At 54.3% G+C, this 18,762-nt stretch overlaps 1 protein-coding gene across 1 annotated transcript in view; it reads right to left on the bottom strand.

Annotated features, from left to right (window-relative positions):
* Positions 1–4,182: 4,182 nt before the first annotated feature.
* The window catches only part of GPT (glutamic--pyruvic transaminase), a 28,064-nt gene continuing 13,484 nt past the window's right edge, over positions 4,183–18,762 (bottom strand). The window contains exons 6-12 of the mRNA XM_085572708.1: positions 17,518–17,761; positions 15,324–15,403; positions 15,098–15,234; positions 13,008–13,182; positions 9,545–9,700; positions 7,111–7,223; positions 4,183–4,435 (exon numbers count right to left, since the gene is read on the bottom strand). Of these exons, the coding sequence (XP_085428834.1) occupies positions 4,345–4,435; positions 7,111–7,223; positions 9,545–9,700; positions 13,008–13,182; positions 15,098–15,234; positions 15,324–15,403; positions 17,518–17,761 (996 nt within the window). The 3' untranslated portion in view covers positions 4,183–4,344. The remainder of the gene's footprint in view (positions 4,436–7,110; positions 7,224–9,544; positions 9,701–13,007; positions 13,183–15,097; positions 15,235–15,323; positions 15,404–17,517; positions 17,762–18,762) is intronic.

The raw sequence follows: 18,762 nt of genomic DNA, 5'->3' as shown, positions 1-18,762 counted from the left end.
CGCGGGGGAGGCGCGGGAGGGGAAGGGTCGGGATTTATCCCGGGGGAGGGGACCGGACCTCGGCAGGGCCGGCGGATGGGGAGGGGTTTGGGGGATGGGGTTTGGGGATTTGGGATTTGGGGATTTTGGGGATTTGGGGTTGGGGTTTTGGGGTTTGGGGGATTTGGGGATTTGGGGTTTGGGATTTTGGGGTTTGGGGATTTGGGGATTTTGGGATTTGGGATTTGGGGATTTTGGGGATTTGGGGTTTGGGGGATGGGGTTTGGGGGATTTGGGGATTTGGGATTTGGGATTTGGGATTTGGGGATTTGGGGATTTTGGGATTTGGGATTTGGGGATTTGGGGATTTGGGGTTTGGGGATTTGGGGTTTTGGGGTTTGGGGATTTGGGGGATGGGGTTTGGGATTTGGAGTTTGGGATTTGGGGTTTGGGATTTTGGGAATTTGGGGTTTGGGATTTTGGGATTTGGGGTTTGGGGATTTGGGGTTTGGGGATTTGGGGATTTGGGATTTGGGGTTTAGGGATTTGGGGATTTGGGGTTTGGGATTTGGGGTTTGGGATTTGGGGTTTGGGGATTTTGGATTTGGGGATTTGGGGATTTTGGGGTTTGGGATTTGGTATTTGGGGATTTGGGGATTTGGGATTTGGGGATTTGGGGTTTGGGGGATTTGGGATTTGGGGTTTGGGGTTTGGGATTTTGGGGATTTGGGGTTTTTGGGGATTTGGGGTTTGGGGATTTGGGATTTGGGGTTTGGGATTTTGGGGATTTGGGGTTTGGGATTTTGGGGATTTCGGATTTGGGATTTGGGGATTTGGGATTTGGGGTTTGGGGGATGGGGTTTGGGGTTTTGGGATTTGGGGATTTGGGATTTTGGGGTTTGGGATTTGGGGATTTGGGGTTTGGGATTTTGGGGATTTGGGGGTTTGGGGATTTGGGGATTTGGGGATTTGGGGTTTGGGATTTGGGGATTTGGGGTTTGGGGATTTGGGGTTTGGGGGATGGGGTTTGGGGTTTTGGGATTTCGGGATTTTGGGATTTTGGGATTTGGGGATTTGGGATTTGGGGATTTGGGGTTTGGGATTTGGGATTTGGGGTTTGGGATTTGGGGTTTGGGATTTTGGGGATTTGGGGTTTGGGGTTTGGGATTTTGGGGTTTGGGGGATGGGGTTAGGGGTTTGGGGATTTGGGGATTTGGGATTTTGGGGTTTGGGATTTTGGGGATTTCGGGATTTGGGATTTCGGGGATTTGGGGTTTGGGATTTTGGGGTTTGGGATTTGGGATTTGGGATTTGGGGTTTGGGGATTTGGGGTTTGGGGATTTGGGGTTTGGGATTTTGGGGTTTGGGATTTGGGGTTTGGGGATTTGGGGTTTGGGATTTTGGATTTTTGGGTTTGGGATTCGGGGATTTGGGGATTTGGGGATTTGGGGATTTGGGGTTTGGGATTTTGGGGTTTGGGATTTGGGGTTTGGGGATTTGGGATTTGGGATTTGGGATTTTGGGGTTTGGGATTTGGGATTTGGGATTTGGGGTTTGGGGATTTGGGGTTTGGGGATTTGGGGTTTGGGATTTTGGGGTTTGGGGTTTGGGGTTTGGGATTTGGGATTTGGGGTTTGGGATTTTGGGTTTGGGGTTTGGGATTTGGGATTTGGGGATTTGGGATTTGGGGATTTGGGGTTCGGGATTTTGGGATTTGGGATTTGGGATTTTGGGATTTGGGATTTTGGGGATTTGGGGTTTGGGATTTTGGATTTTGGGGTTTGGGATTTGGGGATTTGGGGATTTGGGGATTTGGGGTTTGGGATTTTGGGGTTTGGGATTTGGGGTTTGGGGGATGGGGGATTTGGGGATTTGGGATTTTGGGGTTTGGGATTTTGGGATATTGGATTTGGGGCATGGGGTTAGGGGATGGGGGATTTGGGATTTGGGGTATGGGGTTTGGGATTTCGGGATTTGGGATTTGGGATTTGGGGTTTGGGATTTTGGGGATTTGGGTTGCTGGGATTTCGGGATATTGGGATGCTGAGATTTCAGAACATTGGGAATTTGGGATTGTTAGATTTTGGACGTGTTGGATTTTGGGATTTTGGGATTTTGGGCGTGTTGGATATTGGGATTTTGGGATATTTTGGAATGCTGTGACGCTGGGATTTGGGGATTTTGGGATTTCAGGATTTGGGGATTTCAGGATTTGGGGATTTCAGGATTTGGGGATTTCAGGATTTGGGGATTTGGGATTTCAAGATTTGGGGATTTCAGGATTTTGGGATTTGGGGATTTCAGGATTTTGGGATTTGGGATTTCAAGATTTGGGGATTTCAGGATTTTGGGATTTGGGATTTCAGGATTTGGGGATTTCAGGATTTTGGGATTTTGGCATTTGAAGATTTTGAGATTTTGGGTTTCAGAATTTGGGGATTTCAGGACTTTGGGATTTTGGGATTTTGGGATCTGGAGGTTTGGGGATTTGGGAGTTTGAGGTCACTGGGATTTCAGGATACGCTGGGATTTTGGGATTTCAGGATTTGGGGGATTTTGGGACTTTGGGGTTTCAAGATTTGGGGATTTGGGAAATTCCGGATTTGGGATTTCAGAACTTGGGGGTTTTGGGACATTGGGATTTGGGGATTTGGGATTTCAGAATTTGGGATTTGAAGATTTTGGGATTTGGGATTTCAGAATTTGGGGATCTGAAGATTTTGGGATCTGGAGGTTTGGGGATTTGGGGATTTGGGATTTCAGAATTTGGGGATTTCAGGACTTTGGGATTTGAAGATTTTGGGATTTGGGGATTTCAGAACTTTGGAATTTGGGATTTCAGAATTTGGGGATTTGAAGATTTTGGGATCTGGAGGTTTGGGGATGTGGGGATTTCGGGACTTTGGGATTTGGAGATTTGGGGATTTGGGATTTGGAGATTTGGGGATTTGGGATTTGGGGGTTTCAGGACGCTGGGATTTTAGGATACGCTGGGATTTTGGGATTTCAGTATTTTGGGATTTGGGATTTGGGGATTTTGGGACGCTGGGATTTTGGGATTTCAGGATTTTGGGGATTTTGGGATTTGGGGTTCGTGTCCGGTCTGTCCCCGCTGCTGCCAATGCTGGAACCCCCTGGGATCCCCAATCCCAATCCGGGATTTTTCGGGAAGCAGCTCCGGAAACTCCGGATTTGACTTCGCACGGGAATTCCACGGCAGAACCCGGAGCCGAACGATCCCGGCCGGGATCCCGGAAAAAATCCGGACCAAAATCCCATTCCAACCCCAAAATGGAGCCAGAATTCCCAAAAATTGGAACTGGAATTCCCAAAAATTGGGAGCTGGAATTCCCAAGGATTGGAGCCAAAATTCCCAAGGATTTGAGGAACCGGAATTCCCAAGGATTGGAGCCGGAATTCCCAAGGATTGGAGCCGGAATTCCCAAAAACTGGAGCCGGAATTCCCAAGGATTGGAGCCGGAATTCCCAAATTGGAGGAGCCCGAATTCCCAAGGGAAAAACTTCCCAGAATTCCCCTGACTCCAAATCCCGCCCACCCCAAAAATTCCCTCCATCCCATAAAACCCCTCCCACAAATCCCAAAAATCCCAAAAATCCCCAAAATCCATCCCAAAATCTCCAACATTCAACCCCAAAATTCCCCAAAATTCCCAAAATCCATCCCAAAATTCCACCCCAAAATTCCACCCCCAAAACCCCCAAATCAATCCCAAAAATCCCAAAAATTCCCAAAAATCCCCCAAATCCATCCCAAAATCCCCAAATTTCAACCCCAAAATTCCCCAAAATCCCCCAAATGCCCCAAAATCCCCAAATTCTGAATTTCCAAATATCCCAAAAATCCCCCAAATCCATCTCAAAATCCCCAAATCCCCCAAATTCCCAAAAATCCCCAAATTCTGAATTTCCAAAATTCCCAAAAACCTCCCAAATCCCTCCCAAAAACCCCCAAATTCTGAGTTTCCAAAATTCCCAAAATTCAACCCCAAAATTCCCAAAAATCCCCAAATTCTGAATTTCCAAAATTCCCAAAAACCTCCCAAATCCCTCCCAAAAACCCCCAAATTCTGAATTTCCAAAATTCCCAAAATTCCCCAAAATCCCCAAATCCATCCCCCAAAAATCCATCCCAAAATTCCCCAAAATTCCCCAAAATTCCCCAAAATCCGAATTCCAGCCCCCTCTGGTCGCCGCCTTTATTCGGGAACGTTTTGGGATTGGGGGGATCCAGCCCCGAAATTCCCAAAAAAACCCCAAAAATTCCTGGCGGGATGTTTGGGGGGAGGCGCGGCCATGCAAATGAGGAGGGCGGTGTTATGCAAATGAGGGGCGTGGTTATGCAAATCAGGAGAACTCCTGGACGAATTTGGTGTAGAATTGGCCGAGCTTCTCCAGGAGCAGCTTCAGCTTCTCCGTGGGCGGCAGGATGGTCATGCTGGGGGGAAATCCCAAAAAAAATTTGGGAAAAGGCACCGGGGAGCGTCCCAAAAAAAATTCGGGAATTTTTGGGCGGAAATTTGGGGGGAAAATAAAAAAAAACGGGGAAAAAATGGCCGAAAAATGAAAAAAAATCGGATTTTTTTCCTGATTTTTTGGCCCAGGAATCGTAAAAGTTGAGGCGGAATTTTGGGATTTGGGATTTTTGGGATTTTGGATTTTGGGAATTGGGATTTGGAATTTGGTGATTTAGGATGAGAATTTTGGGGATTTGGGGTTTGGGATTGGGGATGGGTCATGCTGGAGGGGAAGAAATCCCGAAAACAAATTTGGGAAAAGGCACCGGGGAGCGTCCCAAAAAAATTCCGGAATTTTTGGGCGGAAATTTGGGGGGAAAATAAAAAAAAACGGGGAAAAAATGGCCGAAAAATGAAAAAAAAATGGATTTTTTCCCTGATTTTTTGGCCCAGGAATCGTAAAAGTTGAGGCGGAATTTTGGGATTTGGGATTTTTGGGATTTTGGGATTTGGGATTTGAGATTTGGGATTTGGGGATTTTGGGGATTTTGGGATTTTGGGATTTTGGGGTTTTGGGGTTTTGGGATTTTGGGATTTGGGATTTGGGATTGGGGATTTGGGATTTTGGGGATTTGGGGATTTTGGGGATTTTGGGATTTTAGGAATTGGGATTTGGGATTTCGGATTTTGGGGATTTGGGATTTTGGGGTTTTGGATTTGGTGATTTAGTATCAGAATTTTGGGGGTTTGGGATTTTGGGATTTGGGATTTTGGGAATTGGGATTTAGAAATTGGGATTTTGGGGATTTGGGGTCAGGATTTGGGGATTTGGGATCAGGAATTTTGGTATTTGGGATTTGAGATTTGGGAATTTGGGATGGAATCTCCCAGGATCAGGAATTTTGGGATGGGATTTCCCTGGATCAGGAATTTCGGGATGGGATCTTCCAGGAATTTGGGAATTTGGGATGGGATTTCCCTGGATCAGGAATTTCGGGATGGGATCTCTCAAGAACATTGAATTTGGGTGGGATTTTTTAGGAACAGGGAATTTGGGGTTGGATTTTTTTAGAATCAGGAATTTCGGGATGGGATCTCCCAGGATCAGGAATTTCGGGATGGGATTCCCCCAGGATCAGGAATTTTGGGATGGGATCTGCCCGGATCAGGAATTTTGGGATGGGATTCCCCCAGGATCAGGAATTTTGGGATGGGATTCCCCCAGGATCAGGAATTTGGGGTGAGACCTCTCAGGATCAGGAATTTTGGGATGGGATTCCCCCAGGATCAGGAATTTTGGGATGGGATTCCCCCAGGATCAGGAATTTCGGGATGGGATCTCTCAAGAACATTGAATTTGGGTGGGATTTTTTAGGAACAGGGAATTTGGGGTTGGATTTTTTTAGAATCAGGAATTTCGGGATGGGATCTCCCAGGATCAGGAATTTCGGGATGGGATTCCCCCAGGATCAGGAATTTTGGGATGGGATCTGCCCGGATCAGGAATTTTGGGATGGGATTCCCCCAGGATCAGGAATTTTGGGATGGGATTCCCCCAGGATCAGGAATTTGGGGTGAGACCTCTCAGGATCAGGAATTTTGGGATGGGATTCCCCCAGGATCAGGAATTTTGGGATGGGATTCCCCCAGGATCAGGAATTTCGGGATGGGATCTCTCAAGAACATTGAATTTGGGTGGGATTTTTTAGGAACAGGGAATTTGGGGTTGGATTTTTTTAGAATCAGGAATTTCGGGATGGGATCTCCCAGGATCAGGAATTTCAGGACGGAATCTCCCAGGATCAGGAATTTCGGGATAGGATTCCCCCAGGATCAGGAATTTCGGGATGGGACCTCTCAGGATCAGGAATTTGGGGTGGGACCTCTAAGGATTAGGAATTTCAGGATGGGATTCCCCCCGGATTAGGAATTTCGGGATGGGATTCCCCCAGGATCAGGAATTTTGGGACGGAATCTGCCCGGATCAGGAATTTCGGGACGGAATCTCCCAGGATCAGGAATTTGGGGTGAGACCTCTCAGGATCAGGAATTTTGGGATGGATTTCCCCAGGATCAGGAATTTCGGGATGGGATTTCCCCAGGATCAGGAATTTCGGGATGGGATTCCCCCCGGATCAGGAATTTTGGGACGGAATCTGCCCGGATCAGGAATTTCGGGACGGAATCTCCCAGGATCAGGAATTTGGGGTGAGACCTCTCAGGATCAGGAATTTCGGGATGGGATTCCCCCAGGATCAGGAATTTTGGGATGGGATTCCCCCAGGATCAGGAATTTTGGGATGGGATTCCCCCAGGATCAGGAATTTGGGGTGAGACCTCTCAGGATCAGGAATTTTGGGACGGATTTCCCCAGGATCAGGAATTTCGGGATGGGATTCCCCCAGGATCAGGAATTTCGGGACGGAATCTCCCAGGATCAGGAATTTGGGGTGAGACCTCTCAGGATCAGGAATTTCGGGATGGGATTCCCCCAGGATCAGGAATTTTGGGATGGAATTCCCCCAGGATCAGGAATTTCGGGATGGGATTCCCCCCGGATCAGGAATTTCGGGATGGGATTCCCCCAGGATCAGGAATTTCGGGATGGGATTCCCCCCGGATCAGGAATTCCGGGATGGGAATTCCGGGAACCCACCGGAAGTGGTAGGTGCCCTCCTTCTGGCCGAAGCCGCTGCCCGGGACCACGCAGATCCCGGTCTCCTCCAGGAGCCGCATGCAGAAGAACATGTCCGGGGCCTGCTTCTTCTCCTGGGAATTCCGGACGGGCCGCGGGGTCGGGAAAACGGGATCCGAGCCCGCGGGGACCACGCGGATCGGGATCCATCCCGAGGGATCCCAAAAAAATGGGATCTGAGCCCGCGGGGACCACGTGGATCGGGATCCATCCCGAGGGATCCCAAAAAAACGGGATCCAGCCCGCGGGGACCACGTGGATCGGGAGGAATCCCGAGTGATCCCAAAAAAACGGGATCCAGCCCGCCGGGCCCATGCGGATCGGGATCCATCCCGAGGGATCCCAAAAAAAATGGGATCCAGCCCGCGGGGACCACGCGGATCGGGATCCATCCCGAGGGATCCCGAAAAAACAGGATCTGAGCCCGCGGAGCCCACGCGGATCGGGATCCATCCCGAGGGATCCCAAAAAAACGGGATCCAGCCCGCGGGGACCACGCGGATCGGGATCCACCCCGAGGGATCCCAAAAAAACGGGATCCAGCCCGCGGGGACCACGCGGATCGGGATCCACCCCGAGGGATCCCAAAAAAACGGGATCCAGCCCGCGGGGACCACGTGGATCGGGAGGGATCCCGAGGGATCCCGAAAAAACGGGATCCAGCCCGCCGGGCCCACGCGGATCGGGAGGGATCCCAAAACTCCTGGGATGGATCCCACAACTCCTCGGACGGATCCTGAAACTCCTGGGATGGATCCAAACGGATCCAAAACTCCTGGGATGGATCCCAGTGGATCCCAAAACTCCTGGGATGGATCCAAACGGATCCAAAACTCCTGGGATGGATCCCAGTGGATCCCAAAACTCCTGGGATGGATCCAAACGGATCCAAAACTTCTGGGATGGATCCCAGTGGATCCCAAAACTCCTGGGATGGATCCCAGAGGATCCCAAAACTCCTGGGATGGATCCCATCCATCCCACCATCTCCCGGTTGGGATCCTGCCCATCCCAGTTCGGACTCCGTCCATCCCAGTTGGGATCCCGTCCATCCCAGTTTGGATCCCGCCCATTCCGACATTCCCAGTTTGGGATTCCGCCCATTCCAACATCTCCCAGTTGGGATCCCATCCATCCCAGTTAGCTCCCTCCCATCCCAGTTCGCTCCCATCCATCCCAGTTGTCTCCCACCCATCCCAGTTCGCTCCCGCCCATCCCAGTTTGCTCCCGCCCATCCCAGTTCGTTCCCGCCCATCCCAGTTGGGATCCCACCCATCCCAGTGTCCTCCCGCCCATCCCAGTTGTCTTCCGCCCATCCCAGTTGGGATTCCATCCATCCCAGTTGGGATCCCACCCATCCCATCCATCCCAGTTGGGATCCCATCCATTCCAACGTCTCCCAGTTGGGATCTCATCCATCCCAGTTGCCTCTCACCCATCCCAGTTGCCTCCCGCCCATCCCAGTTGGGATTCCATCCATCCCAGGTGCCTCTCGCCCATCCCAGTTGTCTCCCGCCCATCCCAGTTGCCTCCCACCCATCCCAATTGGGATCCCACCCATCCCAGTTCACTCCCACCCATCCCAGTTGGGATCCCATCCATCCCAGTTGGGATTCCATCCATCCCAGTGTCCTCCCGCCCATCCCAGTTGGCTCCCCCCATCCCAGTTTGATCCCGCCCATCCCAGTTTGCTCCCGCCCATCCCAGTTGGGATTCCATCCATCCCAGTTTGCTCCCGCCCATCCCAGGTGCCTCCCACCCATCCCAGTTTGCTCCCGCCCATCCCAGTTGGCTCCCGCCCATCCCAGTTGCCTCCCACCCATCCCAATTGGGATCCCATCCATCCCAGTTCGCTCCCATCCATCCCAGTTGCCTCCCGCCCATCCCAGTTGGGATCCCATCCATCCCAGTTCGATCCCGCCCATCCCAGTTTGGCTCCCACCCATCCCAGTTTGGCTCCCACCCATCCCAGTTGGGATTCCACCCATCCCAGTTTGCTCCCGCCCATCCCAGTTTGCTCCCGCCCATCCCAGTTGTCTCCCGCCCATCCCCGTTGTCTCCCGCCCATCCCAGTTGCCTCCCACCCATCCCAATTGGGATCCCATCCATCCCAGTTCGCTCCCATCCATCCCAGTTGCCTCCCGCCCATCCCAGTTGGGATCCCGCCCATCCCAGTTCGATCCCGCCCATCCCAGTTTGGCTCCCACCCATCCCAGTTGGGATTCCACCCATCCCAGTTGTCTCCCACCCATCCCAGTTGCCTCCCACCCATCCCAATTGGGATCCCACCCATCCCAGTTCACTCCCGCCCATCCCAGTTCACTCCCGCCCATCCCAGTTCGCTCCCGCCCATCCCAGTTCGCTCCCGCCCATCCCAGTGTGGGTGCCGCCGGACCTTGGCGGCGTCGAGGGCGCGCGCCGGGATCTCGATGCGGGGGAAGGCGTACATGGCGCCCTGCACGGGGTTGCAGCGCATGCCGGGCGTGCGGTTCAGCATCTCCTGCGTCAGCCGCGCCTTCTCCGCCAGCGCGCCCAGCACCGCCGCCTTCTCCTGCCGGCCGGGAGCGGCGGGCGCGTGGGAATGCCGATCCCGACGGGCCCGTCCCATCCCGTCCCAGCTCCGGTGTCCCGTTATCCCGTTGTCCCGTTGTTATCCCGTTATCCCGTTGTCACGTTGTTATCCCGTTATCCCATTGTCACGTTGTTATCCCGTTATCCCATTGTCACATTGTTATCCCATTATCCCATTGTCCCGTTGTTATCCCGTTATCCTGTTATCCCGTTATCCCATTGTCCTGTTGTTATCCCATTATCCCATTGTCCTGTTGTTATCCCATTATCCCGTTATCCCGTTATCCCATTGTCACGTTGTTATCCCGTTATCCCGTTATCCCATTTTCACGTTGTTATCCCGTTATCCCATTATCCTGTTATCCTGTTATCCCTTTGTGTCGTTCTTACCCCGTTATCCCATTGTCCCGTTTTTATCCCATTGTCACATTGTTATCCCGTTATCCCATTGTCCCGTTATCCCATTATCCCATTGTCACGTTGTTATCCCATTATCCCGTTATCCCGTTATCCCATTGTCCCGTTATTATCCCATTATTCCATTGTCCTGTTGTTATCCCGTTATCCCGTTTCCCATTATCCCGTTATCCCATTGTCACGTTGTTATCCCGTTATCCCGTTATCCCATTGTCACGTTGTTATCCCGTTACACCATTATCCTGTTATCCCATTATCCCATTGTCCCGTTTTTATCCCATTGTCATGTTGTTATCCCGTTATCCCATTATCCCGTTATCCCATTATCCCATTGTCACGTTGTTATCCCATTATCCCATTGTCCCGTTTTTATCCCATTGTCACATTGTTATCCTGTTATCCCGTTATCCCATTATCCTGTTATCCCATTATCCCATTGTGTCGTTGCTATCCCATTATCCCATTGTCCCGTTTTTATCCCATTGTCACATTGTTATCCCGTTATCCCATTATCCCGTTATCCCATTATCCCATTGTCACGTTGTTATCCCATTATCCCATTGTCCTGTTGTTATCCTGTTATCCCGTTATCCTGTTATCCCATTATCCCGTTGTCACGTTGTTATCCCGTTATCCCATTGTCCTGTTGTTATCCCGTTTCCTGTTATCCCGTTATCCCATTGTCCTGTTGTTATCCTGTTATCCCGTTATCCTGTTATCCCATTATCCCATTGTCACGTTGTTATCCCGTTATCCCATTGTCACGTTGTTATCCCGTTATATCATTGTCCCGTTTTTATCCCATCATCACATTGTTATCCCGTTATCCTGTTATCCCATTGTCCTGTTGTTATCCCGTTATCCCGTTATCCCGTTATCCCGTTATCCCATTGCCACATTGTTATCCTGCTATCCCGTTATCCCAATATCCCATCCCAGTTCCCCTCCATCCCATCCCATTTTCCCATCCCATTGTCCCATTATCCCATTATCGCATTAATTCATAATCCCATAATCCCATTATCCAATTGTCCCATTATCCCACTATCCCACTATCCCATTATCCCATTAACCCGTTATCCCATTATCCCATTATCTCATCCCAATTAAATTCCATTCCATCCCATCATCCCATTGTCCTGTTTTCCCATTATCCCATTATCTCATCCCAGTCCAATTCCATCCCATCCCATCCCATCCCATCCCATCCCATCCCATCATCTCATCCCATCGCCCCATTATCCCATTATCCCACTATCCCACTATCTCGTTATCCCAGTATCCCACTATCCCGTTGTCCCGTTATCCCGTTGTCCCATTGTCCCATTATCCCATTGTCCCATTGTCCCATTGTCCATTATCCCATTATCCCACTATCCCATTATCCCGTTATCCCGTTATCCCACTATCCTGTTATCTCATTATCCCATTAACCCATTAATTACCCCATCGCCCCACTATCCCGTTATCCCATTATCCCAATCCCTTGGTTCCGTACCACCTGGAAGCGCTCCTAGGCCGGCTCTCCGGGCTTGGGCGGGTCCATGACCGTGGATCCCATCCCATGGATCCCACCCCATGGATCCCACCCCATGGACCCCATCCCATGGATCCCATCCCATGGATCCCATCCCAATCCCATGGATCCCATCCCATGGATCCCATCCCATCCCATGAATCCCATCCCATGGATCCCATCCTATGGATCCCATCACAATACCAATCCCATGGATCCCATCCCATGGATCCCATCCCATGGATCCCATCCCAATCCCATGGATCCCATCCCATGGATCCCATCCCATGGATCCCAATCCCAATCCCATTATCCCAATCCCTTGGTTCCGTACCGCCTGGAAGCGCTCGTAGGCCGGCTCTCCGGGCTTGGGCGGGTTCATGACCATGGATCCCATCCCATCCCATGGATCCCATCCCATCCCATGGATCCCATCCCATCCCATGGATCCCAATCCCATGGATCCCATCCCATGGATCCCATCCCATGGATCCCATCCCATGGATCCCATCACAATACCAATCCCATGGATCCCAATCCCATGGATCCCATCCCACCCCATGGATCCCATCCCATGGATCCCATCCCATGGATCCCATCCCATGGATCCCATCACAATACCAATCCCATGGATCCCATCCCATGGATCCCATCCCATGGATCCCATCCCACCCCATGGATCCCATCCCATGGATCCCAATCCCATGGATCCCATCCCATGGATCCCAATCCCATGGATCCCAATCCCAATCCCAATCCCAATCCCTTGGTTCCGTACCGCCTGGAAGCGCTCGTAGGCCGGCTCTCCGGGCTTGGGCGGGTCCATGACCATGGATCCCATCCCATGGATCCCATCCCATCCCATGGATCCCATCCCAATCCCAATCCCATGGATCCCATCCCATGGATCCCATCCCATGGATCCCATGGATCCCAATCCCAATCCCAGCATTCCGTACCGCCTGGAAGCGCTCGTAGGCCAGCTCTCCGGGCTTGGGCGGGTCCATGACCATGGATCCCATCCCATGGATCCCATCCCATGGATCCCATCCCATCCCATGGATCCCAACCCATCTCATGAATCCCATCCCATGGATCCCATCCCATGGATCCCAATCCCACAGATCCCAGCATTCCGTACCGCCTGGAAGCGCTCGTAGGCCGGCTCTCCGGGCTTGGGCGGGTCCATGACCATGGATCCCATCCCATGGATCCCATCCCATGGATCCCATCACAATCCCATGGATCCCATCCCATGGATCCCATCCCATGGATCCCATCCCATCCCATGCATCCCATCCCATCCCATGGATCCCATCCCATGGATCCCAATCCCAATCCCAGCATTCCGTACCGCCTGGAAGCGCTCGTAGGACGGCTCTCCGGGCTTGGGCGGGTCCATGACGGCGTCCAGGAGCAGCTGTCCCGGCACGGGCGGGCAGAGCCGCACCGACACCATCTTGGTCAGCTGCGCCTTCACCTCGGGGTGCAGGTTCACCACCTCCATGTAGCCGCCCCGCAGCCCGCACCTGCCGGGATCGGCACCGCCGGAGTCGGCGACGGCGCCGGGATCGGCGACGGCACCGGGATCAGCAACGGCGCCGGAACCGGCGCGGTCGATGGGGGGAGGAGAGCGGGGACGGGATTGGTGGGAAGGTGGAGAAGGACGGGAGTGGGGGTGGGATCTGACGGTGGGATGCATGGATGAGGATTTGGGATGGGAGCCAAGGATGAGGATTTGGGATGGGATCCATGGATGGGAACCTATGGAGAAGGATCCATGGATGGGATCCATGGATGGGAACCTATGGAGAAGGATCCATGGATGGGATCCATGGATGGGAACCTATGGAGAAGGATCCATGGATGGGAACCTATGGAGGAGGACCCATGGATGGGATCCATGGATGGGAACCTATGGAGAAGGATCCATGGATGGGATCCATGGATGGGAACCTATGGAGGAGGACCCATGGATGGGATCCATGGATGGGAACCTATGGAGGAGGACCCATGGATGGGAACCTATGGAGGAGGACCCATGGATGGAATCCATGGATGGGAACCTATGGAGAAGGATCTGTGGATGGGAATCCATGGATGGGAACCTGTGGAGAAGAACCCATGGATGGGAATCCATGAATGGGAGCCTATGGAGAAGGACCCATGGATGGGAACCTATGGATAAGGACCCATGGATGGGAACCTATGGATGGGAACCTATGGAGAAGGATCCATGGATAGGAACCTATGGATGGGAACCTATGGAGAAGGACCCATGGATGGGAGATGTGGGTGGGAACCTATGGAGAAGGACCCATGGATGGAATCTATGGAGAAGGACCCATGGATGGAAACCTATGGAGAAGAACCCATGAATGGAATCCATGGATGGGAACCTATGGATTGGATTTGTGGCTGGGAATCTATGAAAGGGATCCGTCAATGGGATCCATGGATGGGGGTTTGGGATGGGAATCCATGGACTGGAACCTATGGAGGAGGACCCACGGATGGGAATCCATGAATGGGAACCTATGGAGGAGGATCCATGGATGGGAACCTATGGAGGAGGACCCATGGATGGAATCCATGGATGGGAACCTATGGAGAAGGATCTGTGGATGGGAATCCATGGATGGGAACCTGTGGAGAAGAACCCATGGATGGGAATCCATGAATGGGAGCCTATGGAGAAGGACCCATGGATGGGAACCTATGGAGGAGGACCCATGGATGGGAACCTATGGATAAGGATCTGTGGATGGGAATCCATGGATGGGAACCTGTGGAGAAGAACCCATGGATGGGAACCTATGGATAAGGATCCATGGATGGGAACCTATGGAGAAGAACCCATGAATGGGAGATGTGGGTGGGAATCTATGGGTGGGATCCATGGATGGGGGTTTGGGATGGGATCCATGGATGGGAACCTATGGAGAAGAACCCATGGGTGGGATCCATGGATGGGATCTGTGGATGGGAATCTATGGAGAAGAACCTATGGATGGGAATCTATGGATGGGAACCTATGGATGGGAACCTATGGAGAAGGGCCCATGGATTGGAGATGTGGGTGGGAATCTATGGTTGGGATCCATGGATGGGGGTTTGGGACGGGATCCATGGATGGGAACCTATGGAGAAGGACCCATGGATGAGAGATGTGGGTGGGATCCGTGGGTGGGATCCATGGATGTGGCTCTGGGACGGGAATCCATGGATAAGACACGTCATCCACGGATTCTGAACATCCGAATCCGATGTCACCTCCAACCCCGATCCAGGAGATCCACGGGGTGGTGGTGACATCTCCAATCCATGACCCCGTGGACCCCATGATCCCAGCAGACCCCCGGGGTGGTGGCACCTCCCTCCCACGTCTCCCGTGGGGACCTCGGCCGCTCCGGCGGGGACGTTCCCGGCGTTCCCAGGACTCACTCTCCCATGAATCCCTTGGAGATGGAGTGGAAGGAGGCCAACTCCACCGAGTCCGAGTAGGGCGGCCCCATCTCCATCAGGACCTTCTTGAAGGAGTGGAAGGCCGAGCCCTCGGCGTAGACGTTGTCCTGGTACACCTGGGGTGGGCGGAGAGGACATCCCGGGACGTCACCCGCCATTCCGGGCTTTTCCCGGGAACGGGGAACGCCGCCCGGGCCGCGCCCACCTCGTCGGCCATGAGGAACAGCTTCTCCTCGAAGGCGAACTTGATGACGTCCTCGATGCACTCCCGGCTCTGCACCTGGCCTGGGAACGGCCGGGGGGTCTCATCCGGCACGGATCGCCCACGGATCCCACGGATCCACCCCACGGATCCACCCAGGGGATTCCACCCCATGGATCCACCCCACGGATTCCACCCCATGGATAACATCCCATGGATCCCACCTCAGATATCCCACCCCATGGACTCCATGGATCCCACCTCAGATATCCCACCCCATGGATCCACCCCATGGATCCCACCCCATGGATCCCACCCCATGGATCCACTCCATGGATCCCACCTCAGATATCCCATCCCATGGATCCCACCCCATGGATCCGACATATCCCACCCCATGGATCCCATGCCATGGATCCACCCCACGGATCCGCCCCACAGATCCCACCCCATGGATCCCATCCCATAGATCCATCCCATGGATCCCACCTCAGATATCCCATCCCATGGATCCCACCCCATGGATCCCACCCCATGGATCCCACCCCACCATCCCATGGATCCCACCTCAGATATCCCATCCCATGGATTCCACCCCATGGATCCCACCCCATGGATCCCACTCCATGGATCCACTCCATGGATCCCACCTCAGATATCCCATCCCATGGATCCCACCCCATGGATCCCACCCCATGGATCCCACCCCACCATCCCATGGATCCCACCTCAGATATCCCACCCCATGGATTCCACCCCATGGATCCCACCCCATGGATCCCACCCCACAGATCCCACCCCATGGATCCACTCCATGGATCCCACCTCAGATATCCCACCCCACGGATCCCACCCCATGGATCCCACCCCACCAACCCATGGATCCCACCTCAGATATCCCATCCCATGGATCCCATCCCATGGATTCGACAGATCCCACCCTATGGATCCCATCCCATGATCCCACAGATCCCACCTCATAGACACCATGGATCCCACCCCACAGATCCCACCCCATGGACTCCATGGATCCCACCTCAGATATCCCACCCCATGGATTCCACCCCATGGATCCACCCCATGGATCTACCCCATAGATCCACCCCACGGATCTCACCCCATCGACTCCATGGATCCTACCTCAGATATCCCACCCCATGGATTCCACCCCATGGATCCAATGGATCCCACCCCATGGATCCCACAGATTCCACCCACAGACCCCATGGATCCCACCTCAGATATCCCACCCCATGGATCCCACCCCACGGATCCACCCCATGGATCCACCCCACAGACCCCACGGATCCCACCCCATAGATCCCATCCCATGGATCCCACCTCAGATATCCCACCCCATGGATCCCATCCCACATTCCCCACCCCACAGATCCCATCCCAGATATCCCATCCCATGGATCCCATCCTACAGACCCCATGGATCCCACCCCATGGATCCCACCCCACATTCCCCACCCCACAGATCTCACCCCACTGATCCCACCTCAGATATCCCATCCCACAGACCCCACAGATCCCACCCCACGGATCCCACCCCAGAGATCCCACCCCACAGACCCCACGGATCCCACCTCACACCCCACAAACCCCACAGATCCCACCCCACAGATCCCACCCCATGGATCCACCCCACAGACCCCACGGATCTCACCCCATAGATCCCATCCCACTGATCCCACCTCAGATATCCCATCCCACAGACCCCACGGATCCCACCCCACGGACCCCACGGACCCCACAAACCCCACGGATCCCACCCCACACCCCACAAACCCCACAGATCCCACCCCACGGACCCCACGGACCCCACGGATCCCACCCCACGGACCCCACGGACCCCACGGTTCCCACCCCACGGATCCCACCTCATGGACCCCACGGATCCCACCCCACAGATCCCACCCCACGGATCCCACCCCACACCCCACAAACCCCACAGATCCCACCCCACGGACCCCACGGACCCCACGGATCCCACCCCAAACCCCACGGACCCCACAGATCCCACCCCACGGACCCCACGGGCCCCACGGATCCCACCCCACGGGCCCCACGGATCCCACCCCACACCCCACGGACCCCACAGATCCCACCCCACGGACCCCACAAACCCCACAGATCCCACCCCACGGACCCCACGGGCCCCACGGGCCCCACGCCCCGGGCCGGGCATTACCGGTGGGGTTGCCGGGGTTGATGATGCAGAGCACGCGTGGGCAGCAGCGCCGCCGGCCCTCGGCCAGCGCCCGGCGCAGCTCGGCCACGTCCAGCGCCCAGCAGCGCTCCTCGGCCAGGAAGTAACCGAGCTGCGCCGCGTCCAGCTCGGCCAGCGCCGCCGAGTAGAGCGGGTACTGCGGGATGGGGATCAGCACCCCCGTGCGAGACGAGCCCGAGCCCCACACCAGCAGCTTCAGCATCGTCTGGGGACACCGAGAGGGGGGACAGTGAGGGGACAATCGGGGGACAAACATGGGGTGGAAACTGGGACACTGAGGGGACACTCAGGGGACAACCATGGGGTGGGAATCGGGACACTGAGGGGACACTCAGGGGACAATGTGGGATGGGGATCATCACCCCCATGGCAATGAGCCCGAGCCCCAGACCAGCAGCTTCAGCATCGTCTGGGGACACCAGGAGGGGACAGTGAGGGGACAATCAGGGGACAGTGAGGAGCTGGGATGGAGGACACTGAGGGGACAATCGGGACAATGTGGGATGGGGATCAGCACCCCCGTGCGAGACGAGCCCGAGCCCCACACCAGCAGCTTCAGCATCGTCTGGGGACATGGACAGGGGACAGTGAGGGGACAATCGTGGGACAATCATGGGACAATCATGGGGTGGGAATCGGGACACTGAGGGGACAATCAGGGGACAACCATGGGGTGGGAATCAGGACACTGAGGGGACACTGAGGGGACAATCGGGACAATGTGGGATGGGGATCAGCACCCCCATGGCAATGAGCCCGAGCCCCACACCAGCAGCTTCAGCATCGTCTGGGGACATGGAGGGGGGACATCAGGGGACACTAAGGGAGGTGGGATGGGGGACACTCAGAGGACACTCAGAGGACACTCGGGACAATCGGGGGGTGGGATTTGGGACATGGAGGGGACAGCGAGGAGATGAGATGGGTTGAGGTGGGAATTGAGACATGGAGGGGACAGAGACGGGACACTGAGGGGTCAGAGGGGTGGGATTTGGGACACGGAGGATGGGGACGATCAGGGGGTGGGAACTGGGACATGGAGAGGGGACACTGAGGGGACACTCAGGGGACACTCAGGGGACAAAGTGGGATGGGGATCAGCACCCCCGTGCGAGACGAGCCCGAGCCCCACACCAGCAGCTTCAGCATCGTCTGGGGACATGGACAGGGGGGACAGTGAGGGGACAATCAGGGGACAATCATGGG

Source organism: Lonchura striata, chromosome 2 (genome assembly GCF_050655825.1).
Source record: "Lonchura striata isolate lonStrDom1 chromosome 2, ASM5065582v1, whole genome shotgun sequence".
In the NCBI taxonomy this organism is placed as follows: Eukaryota; Metazoa; Chordata; class Aves; order Passeriformes; family Estrildidae; genus Lonchura; species Lonchura striata.
The sequence above is the reverse complement of the archived record's forward strand: the minus strand, read 5'-3'. Positions and strand labels throughout refer to the sequence as shown.